Here is a 19205-nt window from a genome sequence, read left to right as displayed (position 1 = left end):
TATAATCTACAGTGGGTGTAAATTTGTGTATCATCATCGGGGTTGTATTATTGTATATTAATATACTTGCGGCTGCGCCCCTAGCATCTAGGGGCTCTACATTCGAAGGGATACGGAAGGGCAGCAAATGGCATAAATGGCATACTTAGATTAATTTACGAAAATTAAATAGCCTAAAACCATCTGAGGACCTATAAGAAGCTTCACTGTAAAGGAGAATCATACCGGTTAAGCGGTTAGTGAGGTCCTTCGCGCCAGACAAAACTTTATATAATAGGATTGGTCGTTGTCTTATCCCTTAAGATCTCTGACTAAAGTAGATTGAGTATGTACATAGGTTTTCATGTGTAAATTAAGATCTTGGAAACAGTAAAACTGGTTTATTTATATTTTTCAATATTATAAATTATTTTTTTATTATCAATTATGTTTATTTAATAACTTTTTCTTAAACTTAAGTAAACTAACAGCGACAACTGATGAAGATTTATTAACTTCCAAATGATTTTTAAAAGAGATTTTATTCAACAAAAAAAAACATACAAAGTTAATCATTTTATTATGTTTTAAAGTTAGGAAAATAGATAGATACATCTTTTTCAACCCAAAAGTAAGTGTTTAAAAAAGTCATTTTAAGCGGCTTTAATCCAGTTCTTTTATCACAAAATATTGATAAGTCATTCTATTCCCCCCTTCTCGTAAATTAATTCTTTGTTTAGTACAAAACTACACTAAAGCCAAAATTGAAGCCTTCTTGTGGCTTTATTCTTAAACCGATTTCTTTAGAGTCCAAAGTAGCAGAGATTTTAAAACTAATAATAATACATTTCAACTTTTTTAGCCATTTAAAGCTGTTTTAATTAACAGACACAATACGATTAAAATCGGCAATGCGTTGTTTAAGTACTAATTCTACTAAAATTATAATATTTATTTAAAGAGGCAAATAAATTGTTAAATTGTTGGAACATATTTTAATTCCAAGTCATTTATATTCAAGGAACAGGTTACAATCAAACCTAATGAGAATATATTCTAAAGTACACATGGATCTTCAGGGATAAGACAATTCACGGCAGTTTAACACATCCACCCCTCTTAAAGATATCACTTGTTTAGATCAAAATCATTGGTGAAAAAGTTTGGACACTCTTTGTTGATACAACACATACTAAACCCTAATTTTATAACGAGTATGCATTTTGACAATATAATTTACAATCCAATGTCCCATCCCTTCCGGAAAATACACAAATAAAATAAGTGTCTATTTTAATGTTACTTAGGATCTTTAAAACGATTGTATAGACACAGGTCTTAACTTTTAGAAGAACCTATGTTAGTTCATAGTGGAGTTTCAAAATTTTCTTAAGATTGGAAGATGACGTTTTAAGGGAAATGCTGGATCATAGAAAGAAAGCGAAGTAGCTGGTTTAGTAGTATTTTCACAGTAGCTTATCTCCTATTTCTAGTCCTTACGGGGCCAACTTCCTAACCCTGTGGGAAAATCATTAACATTTACCTAACCTAAAATAACCCAAAAGCTACTGTGAAAATCCAACTAAACCCGCCAGGTAATTTTTTTCTTTCCATGATAAGACGTGTTAATTTCTTTAGCCATCTAAATAGAGACCTCATGTTGTTATTTTTCTTAAATAAAGACAAAACAGTGCGTCAAGACTTGTTAAGAGTGTTTGCTTCAAAAATATTTGTAGCATTGAATTGAAAATATCTGTGTAAGTACCAATCAAGTAATTTTGCACAGAAACAATCATTAAATAGTCTGCAATTTTGTCAGGGAAAAATATTGACATTCAAGAAAAATACATTTGGCTATCAAATTAAATGTGATAATGTCAATTTTTAGCGATGGATAATTAAAAATAAATTTTATTTATGTGTAAAACAAAATATACACAAATACAGTTGCATGCACAGGGTTTTTGTAGGGTAGTGTAAACCTTGAGAGGGTTATAAAAGGGGAAGGTATACATCCGTCATTTCAATAATACCGAGCGTATTGGCATACTTTTAAACTCAATATTATTCGCATATGCACTGCACATATATATGATCAAACATAATATTTTTTACTACTTAAATGTTATTCCTTTTATTCATGAACATTTCTAGTGACGGCCCATTTTATTTTATTTCTTGTTAACCATCTATAGAAGAAAAGAACATATTTTCTACGACTAACTTTATATCTTCTACTTGGAATCAGAATTCTTAAAATTCCAAACTTGGTATGAACTATGCAGTAAATCAGGGATTGGAGGTGGGGAGGGGACATTGGGCTGTTTATAACACTAGTTTTATAACATTTCTTATTCGTTGACTTAATAACTTATTTTTTTGTTTGGCTGGTTCATAAGTTGAGTTTTCTAAAGATTGTGTAATTTTGTATATCAACATTGTGACTTTACATAAATTTATCGACCATTTTTTCATCTATTTAGATCCCTGTAGTATAATATAGTTGTCCGTGTAGAAGAAACTTAAAAAATTAGGAAACGAATTCTTTTTTTTTTTGGCTCCTCTAAATGACCTAAGGACCAGGCCATCATAAAATGGATTAGTCCTAATTTTGTCATTTTAGACAATTTCTGTAAAAACAATTTTAAAAAACATTTTATTTGTATAGAGCTGGCTTTCATCGATCGGAAACGAATCAAATTCGTGTAGGAAAAACTGTTCTGTATTTACATTTGCATAATTTCTCTTTAAGTATTGTATTATTTTCTTTAAATGAAACAATTTAAGCATGTTTTTGCAGAATAAAAGAAATTTATTAATTTCAATTGATTATAATTTATTTAGTTGTGGAAAAGTTAAAACTAAATAGTTTCCTCTTGGATGCTACATCCATGTTTTAAGTAAAGAAAGACACACATTCAAGTGGAAAAATTAAAGTACAATAAATATTTGGTCTCAGTAGTGAAGTTACTCTAAGAATATTTAGGGTTATATACACTTGTTGCGTGATAATACCCACACACGCACACACACACGCACACACACACACACACACACACACACACACACATGCACCATCATATTTAACGCCAAAGAAAGTCAACGAAAAGGGGTAAATAAGACTAAGGTTTAAAAGTTACTTTATATACGTATCTTTAAAAGTAAAGAAATAGTTGAAACCACTTATATTTACAAAATTTTATACCTAATTTTTCTATTATGTTGCTATTAGACGTTATTGTTCTTGTTGCAAATTTAAAACCACAAGTAAAACCATTTTTGTGTTATTTTATGTAGGATTAATAGCTAAAGACAAAAAATTAAATATTTTCCCTTGATTTCGATGTTTTGTTTTATGTAATAGTTACATATATATCGCATCATATAATAGAAAGCTTTCCACTTAAAATGTTTTTAAGTTTGTCGTGAAAATTGTACAATACGATGCACGATTTTTCAGTATGCCTCAGAACCAGTTTTAATCAAGCAGTTATTTATCGGTTTCGAAGCCATAATAAAAATATATTTCTATGCCAGCTTATGAGAGTTCAAAGCTAGATAAAAATTTTGAAGTTTTCAAAAACTAAAAAATAGTTTGATTCCTCAGTGCAGTGGTAAGTTGAAAAAAAGTTGAAAATAATGTACTTATTATGCCTTTTCGCTTAAATATAATACAAAAATTCCAAAAGACCTGTATCTAAGTTTGAAGAAAAGGATGAAAAATTGATTCTAAAAGCCATTCTATATTCGCAGAATTATCTAGATTAAAAATAAGCCGTTTTATATCTTTATGTATCTGTGATTGTATTTTTTTTCACACAGGATTAAAGGAGTCATTATATTTTTTTTAAAAAATGATAAAGTTATAGACTTAAAAGATTTAGAAATCAATAATTGTGTCAAAAAAGCAAGGTGACAACATAGTAATAAAAAAACTATGATGTGTAATACAGAGAAATGAAAAGTTGGATGTTTAAATCGCGTTTAGATACTTGCCAATGCCTTTCTTTCTGTTTGGACGTTCGCTAGAATGTGTATGTTTGTGTGTGTCTGTTCGCAAAATTTTGGCGAACCAAATTTCATGCAGACATCTTGACGTTTGCAAGCTACAAGGCGGTAATTTTTATACACAAAGTTTTAGTACAAGAGCTACCCTATAAGTATGGCTTGTCAGTGTGTTTGTCTGGCTTTCTGCTATAAAAATAAAGTTGTTTAGAGTTGAAAACAACTTACAGTAATTAATGAAAATGTCATATAAAATGGTTTTAATCAAAGAAACTGTTCGGAAGCAGCTTATAGGGCCTAAAAAATGACGTCATACAATACAAATGACCAATAATAGGTCAGTATACATTTTATTTTGACCAATTGTAAAATGTATTCTATATCATTGGTCATTTGTATTGTATGACGTTATTTTTTATAGGACCTATGTATTAGCTGCTATACTGTTCGGTTTTATTAATCGTGCTGTTAGCATTGTTGCTGCGCTACTTATAGTCGCCATTTTCCTTGTTTAAAGGGAGCAAAATAAAGTAAAGGGGACAGTGGTTTAAAATGGGAGGTTTAGGTCCAGGGGGGCATAAAATATTTTATGTAAGGCCATTAGATCAATTACTTTTAGAAATATATCATATTCATACTTCTATTTTTATAAAGATTTTTCATATTTAAATTTGTATTTTATTAACATTTTTATAAATTTAAAAGTAATTGTTACAGGGCTAAAAGAGCTCTAAAGAAACTCTAGTTTTTAATACAGCATATTTTTGAAAACAAAAACAAGAAATGGGATTTAAAATACACGAATAGCTAAAAGCAGGGTGTCGGAGCTGTTTAATTTTGATGCGGCTCCGGCTCCAGCTCCGGCTCCGGCTTCTACCTTAAAATTAATATATAAATTTTTGTTCATTATTGAATTTGATAAAATAAAATAAATAATATAAAATATATTGCTTTTATTTGATTAAAGCTATATAAAAGTAGAAGGATGTGTGTCTATTTGTTAAGTAACAATAGTTTTTCAGTTTATTATATGGAAATAGACCGTTGCCAAATTATAATATTACTTTAAAAAATCATTTTTAGCTAATCTGGAGCCGGAGCCGTTTTTAACGAAAAATACAGCTCCGGCTCCACCAAAAATGTTGCTTCTCCCGGCTGCCGCCTCCGAAACACTGGCTAAAAGTGTTAAGTAAGGTTATGAAAAAGGGGAAATGTATTCTTAGTAGTGATGCTACTCTAGAATTGCGTAATGTCCGAACATCTGACTATCCTTTACAAACATACATCATTATAAGTTACTTTGTTAATTTGTCTTTGTTTCAAACGAACACACACCTGTACAGACCAGTATATAACTATATATACACACATAAACACCCAGATATATGCAACTATTTATACACTGGCAGTTCTATTGATTGGCCTATTCGTTATTTAAATTTTCTAAATTCAATTTACTCTCTTTTTTATACTTACAATGTAAGAATATTCTTTAAAAGATATGTACAAGTACATTTGTACAATCTGCAACTTAAATTTTGAATACAAGCTGTCAAAATTGAAATTAAAAACTTATCAAAATTCATGCAAAAATCTTCTAACAACTTTCGCAATTTTGACCATTCATCTACTTATATGTCGGTTTACCTGAATTGTCTATTTCAGCACAAAACCCCGATCCTACAATTTTAATCAAAATAAGAGCTTAGGGGGGGGGGGGCTTTTCGTGTGTTTTTGTTATACTTTATGTTAGGTAGGGTTATGTTACAGTATGTGGGTACAGGGTAGCCCCGATGTGTTAGAGTCCTCTAGAAAAAATTACCATTATTTTCAACTATCTATAAAAATGGAATAAGGGGATTCTGTGCTCGCTGGGCTTTTTGAGGGAAAGCAGTCCTCAACATCCAAATGCAAAATTAAGAATCAAGTATTCTACATAAATTGTTTGTTTAGAAAAAAATGCATGCAGTTTCAAAGTTCAGAAATTATAAAACTCTACTTTTTTCTTACATATCAGCAAACTTGTATAGTTTGTAAATATTATAAAAAAAAAACGCAACTTCTCTAGAATAGAGTTTGTCTGTATGTCCCTCATAGTCACTTGTATTGCCTTCATTTTCAATATTTGTCATTAATTTCAACCAATAAGAAAAACTATAGAAAATCTGTTGGTTATAGCTGCGTTTCTTGTGGATCTAGCAGTCCTTGAAAATGTTTTTTTTCCACAAATCAAACAAAAATATTTTCTGATTTATTGCTGCAAGCAAATATTTTTTTAAGTCAAAAAAGCTGAAAAGCAAATTTGACGTTTAAATTGTTCGTTTGTTTTCTTTAAAACAATTCTAGGTACTTCTCATTATTAAAAGTCACGGCCTGAAATATACACAATGATTTCATAATGCAACAAATAAACTTAGTTTCAACAGTAGGAATCATGCAAAAACAATTTATTTGAAATGGGTAGGATAATTTATAACACTTAAAAAAAGAAAAATCTTAAATTCAAAATTTTTTTGTCTGAAAAGGGTTTTCAGTTTTAATTAATTCAGTTAAACGGATAATGATCATTCATTTTTATGCATAATATTTTAACCCTGTGGCAAGACATAATAAGTAATAGATTGTATGTTTGTTAAATGTTTATGTAAATTAGAAAATCAAGAAATAAAGTCTACAGGGATAGGACACTGCAAGAGAATTTTAACTTTTCTCCATAAGGAAAAAGGATAAGAGGATGAATACTCACCCCTTTTTCATGGTAAAATACTACTTCCCCATCCCTAAATTTAGAAGCAGACGAAAATCAAAAGCCGCCCAGGGCTTTTTGTAAGTCAATCATAAATAATAATGTGAATAAAAAGAAAAGCGATATTTAGCAAACAGCCGTGGGCGGTCAGAATCAGCTGAATGTTCATTATGAAAAAAATTTCCCCCTTTTTAGAAATAGAAGGATTCATCTTTCATGAACAAATTTTTTTAAATAAAAATAAAATTCTATGTAATTTTTAATTAAAACATTAAAACGAAAATATCTAATCTAATATTCTTGCCCTAAATATGGAAATAGTAAAAAGTAAAAAACTATTTTTTTAATAATTTTTAATCCTCCCATTTGAAAAGTAGTGGAATAGCAATAAATTTTAGCGCGGCAACAGCGCTGAGTAGGCCTCTAGGCCCACTGCCTATTTTCATCTTCTAGTTGCTTCGATTCCTCTCTTTTATTTTTTTCTCTATGCTTTTCTCTCACATTAAATGAGAATGAACTTCAATAAGAATGAGGGAATTAAAAGGTGGGGTGGATCAATTTAAAGTGCCATGTATTGTATATCTCCATCCCTGAGGTTTAATAATGAAGAAAATGGCATGCTGAGATTTCAATTAGACTAGCTTGGATAAGGTGCGTGATATTTTGATCTTCAGTAATTTAACAAGAAAACAAACTATTATGCTTAAAATTTCAAGCGTTTTTCCTTTAATCTTAAATTATTTTCAAAGCTTTTTTTGAGGGGTAGGGGGGGGGGGGGGGGTGTAGAACTGGATAGAGGGCTGAGAAGGTAGTTTTAATTTTGAGAGCGGGAGCGTTAATATGCTAGCTATAAAACCTTTTTATATTGCTTTTGATGAAATCGTACTTGTTTATTGAAAAAAAAGTTAAATTTATATGTAATTGTTAATAGATTTGTATATGACAATTTTTAAACTCATTAAATTTCGATTAGGAAGGCCTAAGGGCTAGGTTTGGTTGTAAGTATGGTCAATTAATACTATAGCAATTGTTCATACTGAAGCTATTCTATGATTCTCTTAAAAGTTGTTTTATTAAACTAAGTGTTAAGATTTATCTTTAATTTAGATTTTCGTATTATAATAAGTTTACTTGTTTGTTATATACCTATTCTACATTGAATGAATTGCTAAAGCAGCTTACAGTGCATATAAAAATAAAGTCATACAATACAAATGACCAATTATAGGCCAGTATACAATGTAATTGACAAATAATAGGCCAGTGTACAATGTAATTGACCAGTGATAAAATGACGTCATACAATACAAATGACCAATTATATGTGAGTATACATTTTAATTGACCAATTGTAAAATATATGCTGTGTTCATGTTGTATGACGTCATTTTTTATAGACACTATAAGCTGCTTCAAAATTGATTAAAGTAAAGTAACCTACAATATGAATTGTATACCTATATGTAGTATGATAAGTTTACCTATGCACTATGTATATGTGAATCATCTTTCTTATAGTCAAGAAATCTGCGTATTACTAGGTAGTTTAAATTTTTTATTCAAATAGATGCAATGGAAAAAATAAATCAAATATCAATTAAAAAATAGGTAAAATTCTTCAAAATCATGACATTTCTTTAATCTTTACTTAATGTTTATCTTATTTTAGCAAGCAATATTTGCTAATTTCTTATCTCTAAGTGCTATTAATATATTCATCTTAACTTGATGATGATACGAAAAGGATTTAGGGCAACAAATATTACGATAAAAAAGCTATATTATGTATGTAAATAATGAACATAAAAATATACCTTATTTTTCTTCTTTAATTATCACAATGTTTAAATGTATTTATAATAAAATTAACTTTAAAAATGTCACTTTAAAAGAACCACAGTAGTCTTAGTCACTACAATGTTGTGCTTAGCTCGATTAGAACTGAGCAAAGCAAAAGCTTGTTTTTCATGCAGTCGGGGGTGACACCTTTTGTAGATTTAAAAATATATATATTTTTTAAAAATAAAAAATGAAAAAATTTAAAAAATATACATATTTCTGTGCCAAAAAAATATAAATCTACAAAACTATAATTTTGTTAAGAATACCCCAATTTAAAGCACATTGGCAAAAGTTTTATGAAGCGAAGAATAACAACAATACGTGTTGGTGTTGTGCTAAAGGGAGGGAGACAGAGACGCGAGAGAGAGAGAGAGAGGGAGAGAGAGAGAGAGAGTGTGTGTGTTTGTGTGAATGATAGAGAGACATTTGGTGAGGGTGTGTATGAAAGAGGGGAAGTAGTATGGGAGAAATAGACATATAACATAGGTTGCTTTTAAACCCTGTCTGTGTGTCGTCTTGTAGAAAACATTCAACGAAACAGAGAAAGAATTCGAGAGAGATAGAGAGAGAGAGAGAGAGAGAAGAGGGCGGGAAAAGGAGGGAAGAGAGTTAGACAATAATAATATAAAGGTAAAATTCATATAATCATGGCTCTTTTTCCTTTGGCTTTATATATTAAAATGTTTTCTTGGCTTGGCAGCTTTTCTTGTTAAAAGCGAAGCTTTTCTATAATTATTAAAATCGAAGCTTTTCTATAATTAGGGTCGGTCCGTACGTCCGTCCGTTCGTCCGAGATAGATAGCTTTTATTCGTTAATTTAGGCATGTTAGAATTGTCCTATCGATTTCAAACTTTGCATGATGATTCCTGTAGTAGTTAGGTACGATTTAGAAAGCGTAGCAACTCTATAATCATTACCAGAATGTCCATACGTCCATTTTAAACATGTTGATTTTTCTACTTTTTTAACAACAAATTTTTATGTGATCTAATTATCCGTTTGATCTGATTTTTGGTATATTGATTCCTGGAACAACAAAGAACAATATTATAAGCGAAGCAACTCTATAATCAAGTCCTAAAAATGTAAGTATGTCCATAAACATTATGCTGTATCAAGCAGTTTTTCAACAAATTTACTTACAATTTTGCTTCGAATCTTATACTTCTATAATCTGATTATTCAGTTCAGACACTATACAAGTGTTAATGTCCGTTTGTCCTACCGTTTCAGTGCTTCGCTTTTATGGATGTTGTCATCCTTGTTTTTTTCCATTTGTTAATTCGTAAACCCCTGCATATTTCAAAATATTACCCCCAAACTATTCAAGCATATCAGGGTCTTTTTCTCACACTTTTTTGAGAGTAAAGGGTTCTGGAAGTTGGATACGCCACTCCCAAAGAAGTGGTATGAAAATTGACTTCTAAATATTTTCTTAAAAGCAGAACTTAATCGGTCAACATATTAGTGAGATCTTGTGAGTGTCACATTTGAAGCTGTTCGTAAAATGAATAACACCTCTTTTGAACATATATTGCATAGATTCAGACAAAAAAACTTACTGCTTGATTTTATGTCCTCTACAACTACAAAATCAAAGAAAATTTTAACAGACAGCCATTTTAATACTAATATTTTCAAAGAATTATCTTTTTATAGTTGCGATTTCTATTGGGAGGATGGTTATACCTTCCCTAAAAATAGTTATAATTCTTTCCAGGACCTATAAAGAGCTACATTGTAAAGGAGAACCATATCAGTTTAGGGGTTAGCGAGATCCTTCGGTACATACAGACACACAGAGATCATGTTACTTTTGTTTATAAGGATTTGAATATAAGTGTCTCATGAATTATAAGCTGTAAGTAAAATTGCATGAAAAAGTACCATTCATACACTTAGTATGTGTTGCAATATATTTTGTAATATTTTTGCCTAGAGCATATTCTCATCACTATTTTAAACACCATATAATTTAAATGGATTTTTAACTTTCTCTTCCCATATCTTTTTTATTCATGTTATTTTAAATAGAATATAAAATTTTATTGAAATTCGAAAAATTATATTTATATATAAAGTAACAGGATGTCTACCTGTGTGTATCAAAGGATCTCGAAAAAGAATTTCATATGTTTCGGGATTGTTTATAATTATTTTAAGGGAGCTACCTCCACCATCTACAGCTGGACCCCCCTCCCCTTTATTTTTGCCTTTTAAAAACTAAAATATAAATTTCCCCCTCTCCTCCCTATACCACAAGTGTTCCTAGAGGCCTCTTGAGGCGTAGCAGCTAGTTTAATTATATTTCAAAATACTTAAAATTGTTTAAAAATAATGTTGAAAAAATCGCGCAACCTTTGCTTTCATGGGAGTTATTCTATTTCTTTTATGGTTTATAGATAATGGAAGTGAAAATATTATTTATGGGAGACTGTTATTACCCTATCCCAATCAGTGGCGTGCGAACCGAAGGGGGCATTTGGGGCAATCGCCCCCCCCTAGCGACCAAAACGCCCCCCTCTGCCCCCCCTGCCCCCCCCTAAATGTTAAAAAATGCCCCATTTTGCCCCCCCCCCTGGTCAACAAAAATGCCCCTTTTTGCCCCCTACCCTACAAAAAGCAAAACTATCCCAGTTTCCAAAAAAAAAGATCAAGAAATACTCAAAAAAAAAAATTTTGACGCTTCGCGCCAAACAAATTTTTAATTAGTGTAGAAATTAGGTTATAATCTTTTTTCACTGAACATAACAAACCAGGTTATAGGAAGTATTTTATTTTGTATAATATAAACTTTTTACTAAAGAAATTTTGTACATCCCCAATGATGATACACAAAATTACCCCTTATATAGATTACAATTTGTGGATGAAATGTATGGAAACTCGACTTAATTAACCAACCAATCAAAATTCCATTAAAGTCCCCAAAGTTGTTGAGCCAACGAATAAGAAAATTTTATATGAAATATTGGGGACTAGTGTAATAAATAGCCCAAAAACCCCTCCCTCCCTGCATATTTGAAGAAAAAAATTTGCGCTTCGCGCCCTTCCAAATGGTTTCTGCTATGAAATATTGGGGACTAGTGTAATAAATAGCCCAAAAACCCCTCCCTCCCTGCATATTTGAAGAAAAAAATTTGCGCTTTGCGCCCTTCCAAATGGTTTCTGCTATGAAATATTGGGGACTAGTGTAATAAATAGCCCAAAAACCCCTCCCTCCCTGCATATTTGAAGAAAAAAATTTGCGCTTCGCGCCCTTCCAAATGGTTTCTGCTATGAAATATTGGGGACTAGTGTAATAAATAGCCCAAAAACCCCTCCCTCCCTGCATATTTGAAGAAAAAAATTTGCGCTTCGCGCCCTTCCAAATGGTTTCTGCTTTTTATCACAATGAAAGGACAAGTAATTTTTTTTATTTTTTACACAGTTCATTATATCTTTGGTTTTTATGGTACAATAAATTTTTTTGTGGATTATAATATTAAAAAAAATAAAATTTCTCGCTGTTTCGAGCATCCAGTATGTAATTTACTTTGACTGTCATCACACAACATACAGGAAAAAGGATTTGTGACTTTTTCTACCTAAAACATATATTTATTTCAACAGATGCTCTTTAAATCTACTTGTCTGTATTCTTATTAATGATTTTTTGTGCTTTGCTACTTAAAGATGTTGTCATCCATGTTGTCAAACAATAAAGAAATATTTAATATCATTTTTTCATATTAGGTTAATTTTTGGTAAATTATTTCCAAAATGAGTGTTTTTATCTCCCCCCCCCCCCAATTTTTTTCATGGGGTTATTCATCCTTCCTGCTGAGATTTTATAACATCCCCTTCACCCATTAAAAATGTTTTGTGGTGGTGGGGGGAAAGGTTAATTTATCTTCTGTACTATTTTTTCGAAGATGCTTTCTAGCTCCCTTCCCTTCGGTCATTGCAGGGCGGGGAGAAGGGATGGGGGGGAAGGGGTGGGGGATATAAATGGGAAATAGGGATGGGGGAAGGGATGGGGAAGAAGGGAGAAGGACTAGGAGGCCCATAATCAAATAATCCCACCCCTTAAAACGCCCTTATTTAAAATTAGTATATATAATCAAAATGCCCCCCCCTAAAGCAAAGTGCCCCCCCGGGGCACTTTGTTTTAGGGGGGGGGCAAAATTTTACAAAATCTTCAAAATGCCCCCCCCTAGACAAAGTGCTTCGCACGCCACTGATCCCAATATCCCTTTAAACATACTTTTAAGTAATTCCACTATTTATCTTGCTGCGCTACTAACGTTCATAATTATCTTGGCTAAAAAATGAAAAGGTGAAATGAGAAAAGGTGTTTGATGGGTCGTTGAGATTAATTTGCGAGATTTACACACTGATTTTTTTATGATATCGAAGGGATATTCAATACAACGTTTCTAATCATAAGTTGCATTAAAGGGACTGTGAACGTAAATTTTTCTCATCTTAATATCAAATCTTAACATTATCTCATTCATAATATCTCACAGATAGAGCAAAACGCGCTTTTGTTTGCTTAAAAAACGGCTTTTTCCGACGATTTTTATAAGGTACGGGGAAAGGAAGAAATTTTCCGTATTATATAAAATGTGCATTAAATTGCTTTTTTCTCCCATTATAGCTAAAATTAAACTTTTTCACATAGTTCTAGATTTTTCCTAACAGTTAAGCTGACTTTTAACATAATCCTTGCTTTAATCCAATGTATAGTTACTTAGAAATTGATAAAATAAGCAATATTTTTTTATTGAAAACCAAATACAATAACAAAGCCAGAAACAGGTTTTTTATTAGTATCCAATTAACTTTAAATGGCCCATCTCTCGCCCACCTTTAATTACAAATTTGTAAATAATAAAGACGCAATATTTCTTTATAAACAGTCTGATAAAAGTGTAAACTAATTCTCCAAAGTGGGTTATTTATTGTTCAACACAATAAAAAAGGATATTATTATTTTATATAACCTATGAGATTCAACCCTTTGTAGACAGTGAGGTATTTTTTTGTCAATAATACGAATTTAAAATATGTCTTTATTACCTAATTACTACGTTATAAAAAAACGAATTGGCAATTTTATAGCATAAAATAAATCCTTAACAGTAAGTAAATTGTTTCAACTATATATGACAAGTTAAATATCCCTACAAACATTATAAGAAACAAAAACGTTCAGATTTTCCCTGTTTTTTCCTTTTTCCCTCTCAAAATACCATAAAATCAAGGCATTATTTCTGGATATTTTTGTGAATAGGACATTTTTGGTTGATCAGTGTAGTGAAATGTGCTTAGTAAATGTTAAGATTTGATAATCAGACGAGAAATTTTTACGTTCACACTCCCTTTAAGTTAAAAAAGATACGCGGTCCAAGTGTCCTAAAAATATGGGCATCCCACAAGGGTTAGAAATCATTTTTTATAAAGCAACGAAAGGAATAGATGTATTATAATAGGATATATTGACAGGGGAAAATTTGTCGTCCATTTATTTATCAGTTCGTTCATCCAGTATGAGGGGTAGGGATGGGTTAAAGGGGGTGAATTGTTATTTTAGCTATCTGTGAGCATTATTTTTTAGAGTACATGAAATTTGATTGTTGAAAATTATTGAAAAAATAGAAAAACAAGGATGACAACATCCATAAAAGCGAAGCACTGAAACGGTAGGACAAACGGACACTAATACTTGTATAGTGACAGAACTGAATAATCAGAATATAAATGTATAAATGTCGAAGCAAAATTGAATGTAAAATTGTTGAAAAACTGCTTGATACAGAATAATGTTTATGGACATACTTACATTTTTAGGACTTGATTATAGATTTGCTTCGCTTATAATATTGTACTTTGTTGTCCCAGGAATCAGTATACCAAAAAACAGATCAATCGGATTATTAGATCACATAAAAATTTGTTGTTAAAAAAGTAAAAAAATCAACATGTTTAAAATGGACGTACGGACATTCTGGTAATGATTATTGAGTTGCTACGCTTTCTAAATCGTACCTAACTACTACAGGAATCACCATGCAAAGTTTGAAATCAATTGGGCAATTCTAACACGCCTAAATTAGCGGAAAAAGCTATCCGTTACGGACGGACGGACGGACGGACGGACCGACCCTAATTATAGAAAAGCTTAGCTTTTAAAAAGTTGAGGTGTATAAATAAAATAACTGAATACTGGCGGCAGCTTTTTGATAAGAAAAAAATTCTAATATAAGTGGCAAATTTCTCACTACCATGCTGACCTTGCAACTGACCCCCCTCCCCCAAAACAATTTCTTATTCATTTCATTTAGATTTTAACATCAACCCCCCCCCCAAAAAAAAAAATAAGAAGTTTCTAGGTGTATCATAAATTTTTTTTAAAAATATAAATAAAAAGAATATAATTATCATATTACATAATAGAAATGCCTCGGTTAATATATTATACCTTGTTGTCCGGAGAATCATTGTTCCAAAAACTAGATGAATAGGATAATTATATCATACAAAAACTGATGTCCGAAAAGAGTAAAATTTAGCGAGGATTTTAAATTTGACCCCTCGAGAAAATCTATCTAAACCAAGGTTTTTGAATGCGATTTTTTACATTACTTTTGCTCTCTCATTTCTATGCAATATTAACTTTCACATGATTATGAAAATTGCAATAACATGCTTTATGAAACTTGCTGCCCTGAGGTTAGGGAAAATTTTAATGTTATGATTGAGTTTTTGATTCAACCTACTATGTGCAGTTAAAAATTGAAACATTGGTAAAATAATTAATAGTTATTTGTCGCATCGTATTATCGACAGCCTTCTGCGGATATTAAAATGCAAAATTATTGGACCAATTTTGTTTGCTATGTGGAGCCAAAGGCCCAGGATTTCAAACCCTATTTAAAATATATGATTTTTATTTTAATATTCGTGGAAATACTGTAATACAATGCTATACAAGTTTTTTGAATATGGCTAACATCCGGTTTTAATCTAGCGGATATCAATATTTCGAAGCCATACTGGAATAGTTATTTCTCGCATCGTATCATAAACAGCTTTCCGCGGATATAGAATGTACAATTATAAGATTAATCTTATGGTTATAATCTTATGATTGTACATTTTTATATTCGTAGAAAGCTGGATATAATACGATGCTAGACATAGTTTTTTTCCGTATGGATGAGAACCGGTTCCTATCCACCGGATTCGAATGAATACGAGAATATCTTACAATTACTGAATATTTATACAAATAAACTTTTACTAAAATGTTTATTTATAATTTTGTGTACAATATCTATTTAAAAAAATATTTTTTTTGTAACTAGAACAGTTAGGGAGTTGAATCCATTTTTATAGAAGCAGAAATATAATCTATGAATATGGTTTGGACCCTCTAAAACTGTAATCTACCCTTCCACTTTCCCCTCTCTTGGTGAAGATATCTTCAACGCAAATACGATTTTTGAAATATAAGATTCCACTTTTGTCTCTCTTGTTGAAGATATCTTCACCAAGAGAGGCAAAAGTGGAATCTTAAATTTCAAAAATCGTATCGGCGTTGAAGATATCTTCACTAAGAGAGGGGAAAGTGGAATCTTATATTTCAAAAATCGTATCGGCGTTGAAGATATCTTCACCAAGAGAAGGGAAAGTAGAATCTTACATTTCAAAAATCGTATCGGTGTTGAAGATATCTTCACCAAGAGAGGGGAAAGTGGAAAGGTAGATTACAGTTTTAGAGGGTCCAAACCATAATCATAGATTATATTTCTGCTTCTATAAAAATGGATTCAACTCCCTAACTGTAGAAGCCTCAAAATATTACAAAAATAAAATATACAATATTTTTGCTAAATATCATAGAAGCCTAATCTAACTTTAAGTTTATTATATTTAATTTTCAGATAACTTATAATTTGATCAGACGATGTGACCCAATAAAAGGACAACCCAAGCAGAAGAAGATCATTGAATAAAGATCCAATAACATAATATGGATTAAAATCTTCTGGTAAGATAATGAAACATATTAGTGCAACAGTAAGGGTAACTGGAACAGGACCAACATTATGAATATTATCATCTCTAGGAATGTCTTCCTCATTAACCTCTATATTAGATGTAGCCACTCTGTTGGATCTACAGCATTTAATTCTTTTATATTGTCCATAAATTCTAAGAAAAACTTCAACAGAAATCATTATGAGGCCCAAAATTATGTCAGGTCTTGATTTTGTAAAGAGAACTGTTGATGTATTTATGTTTATGTCGAGCTTATAATGTAGTTGTATGACAGGATCTTTAGTGCATAATGTGCCATGTGCTAGGTATAGATATAGCTGGATGGATCCTGCTATAACAGGGACAGATATAGCCAAAGGTATAGCTAGAAGTTCATGATTCAGGTCTAGAAATCTGTAGGGACATAGCTGGAATATAGCTCTAATCAAGTTAGATAATTTTAATAATATCAAAAATATGTTTTATAAAAAAAAATTTGCTGTAATTATAGCTCCGTTTACTCGTTCTTTTAAAAGATTTAAAAATTTATTGTTTACTTCTTATAGTTTCTAGAAATAAGTTCAAAGAAAGAATTGGATGTAACTATTTTTGAAATGGAAAGAGTTTAACAAATTTAGCTGCTCAGCATAGTGAATTTCGTATTTTATGCATATAGCTAGAGGATCTGTATTCGAAGAGGCATAGAGGGGCTAGAAAATCAGCTTAACCTGAAAACAAAAACAGCCTAAAACCATTACAGGAACTATATAAAGCTTACCTAGCTAGAATAGCGATACCAATCGGTTCAATTGTTATTGGGATCTTATGCTTCAGAAAAAAACTTACTGCTTTATATAATAGGATAAGCATTTGAAAGATTTTTAACAGTTAAGCTAAAAATATTAACTTTCCTAAGTAATTGAAACTCAACCATAGCTGTACCAGGATACAAAGCCACCTTCAAACCATTGGGATTTAAATGACAAGTTCTGGTTCCATTTAATTCCCAACTTTCTTTTAACTCATCTTGAAAGAATGCTGCTATTATTAGGTAGAAGTATGTGTATGAAGAGAAGAGAATATGCCAACCAATGATAGATTTAGTTGCAGATGTTAACAGGGTATACTGAGTGTAGGGTAGGTTGGAGTAGTATGAAAAAACCATCACTGATAAAATTCATAAAAATAACTTTTATCACACTTTTTCAGATTAATTGTAAAGTTTATTATAAAACAAACACTTAAAACAAACAGTTTGGACACTCAACTTTATGAACCAACAAATTAAAATTTAATAAAAGTCCCCAAAGTTAATGAGCCAACGAAAAAGAAAACATAATTTATAACTTTGGGTACTAATGTATAAGTATAAAACTCAAATGAGAATCTTGAAATGAAGATTCTAATCGGCAAAGCCCCATAGTACAAAAATACAGACAAACTATACTTTAAATTAGAATTAATACCTGATGCTAATAAATTAGGAATGATGATAAAGGCATAAACAGAAATTCTAATAGAGACAGGAACTACAGGTAGATTAATGGCAACTAACAAAAGACAAAATATTATGGTACCCAACACTTGTCTCTTATTATAAGTTACCATTATTGGTGCTACGAAGAGGGGCCAATTTAAACTAATTCAACAAAATCATTACAGAATATCTTGAGAGAAAAAGAGAGTTTAAAAGGACACTCTGGTTTTCTTGCTTGTCTGTTATTTAAAGTAATAATTCATAATTAAATTTCATCCAATTTGTTAAGGATAAAATATTTAAATTCAACCAATCAAAAAATGTATAATTTAGTTAACTACCTACAATTTTTACGATAAAATAAACTTAATCAAATTTATTTTTAGAGAATCTTTTTAATGACAACAGAAACTATTATAGCCGTAATCAATTCAACGAATATTTTTGAAATATTAATTTGAGTTTTGACAAATATATGTAATGTTTTTTAATTCCAAGAAAAGTTTAAAATTATTCATCTTTATTTTTAAGAGTATAAAATCATTAAAACGTAATTTAAGTTAATTTACCTATTACCCTTAAACACATAATTACACATAATTTATAGTTTACGTCAGTTAAAATTTATCTGTATTTTTCCATAACAAAATGTGCTATATATGTGTATGTTTAAAAAATATGAATACATGACTATCATAGACATGATTATGGTTCTTAAAACTATAGACGTCCAAGGGGTAGGAGGTTGGGTGTTTAACCCTCTCAAACTTAGAAACCCCTCATTTAACCCCATAAAATACCCCCTTAAAACCTTCTTAAATCCTCATTTTACACCCCTCAAAAAAGCTTGGACGTCCTTGCTTAACACAATTGATACTGTGATAAATTACTCTTACCTGCAAAGACAATATTCCTTTGATTTCTTGAATGTCTTGGCTGTGCAGAGTTAATTCTACAGCAAGAGCAGTGTCGCCTGATATTCGACCATCTGTATAGCCATTAGCCTGGCTGAACTCTTTGTATTCTTCCCTGAAATAAAATGTCAAGTTAACACTACAGCAAGTGCAGTGTCTTCAGATATACGACCACCTGTATATTCTTCCATGTAAAAAATTATTAAGAGCAAT

At 31.0% G+C, this 19205-nt stretch overlaps 1 protein-coding gene across 6 annotated transcripts in view; it reads right to left on the bottom strand.

Moving 5' to 3' along the window:
• Positions 1-19205, bottom strand: part of LOC145329663 (uncharacterized) — a 109631-nt gene that overhangs the window by 18184 nt on the left and 72242 nt on the right. For all 6 annotated transcript variants that reach the window (XM_080174010.1, XM_080174009.1, XM_080174011.1 and 3 more), the window contains one exon: positions 18975-19107. In XM_080174010.1, the coding sequence (XP_080030136.1) occupies positions 18975-19107 (133 nt within the window). The remainder of the gene's footprint in view (positions 1-18974; positions 19108-19205) is intronic.

The sequence above is a fragment of the Acartia tonsa genome, chromosome 10 (assembly GCF_053477335.1).
Source record: "Acartia tonsa isolate MP-2025a chromosome 10, ASM5347733v1, whole genome shotgun sequence".
NCBI classification, from domain to species: Eukaryota; Metazoa; Arthropoda; class Copepoda; order Calanoida; family Acartiidae; genus Acartia; species Acartia tonsa.
Note: the sequence above shows the minus strand (reverse complement) of the source record. Positions and strands in the feature narration are given on the sequence as shown.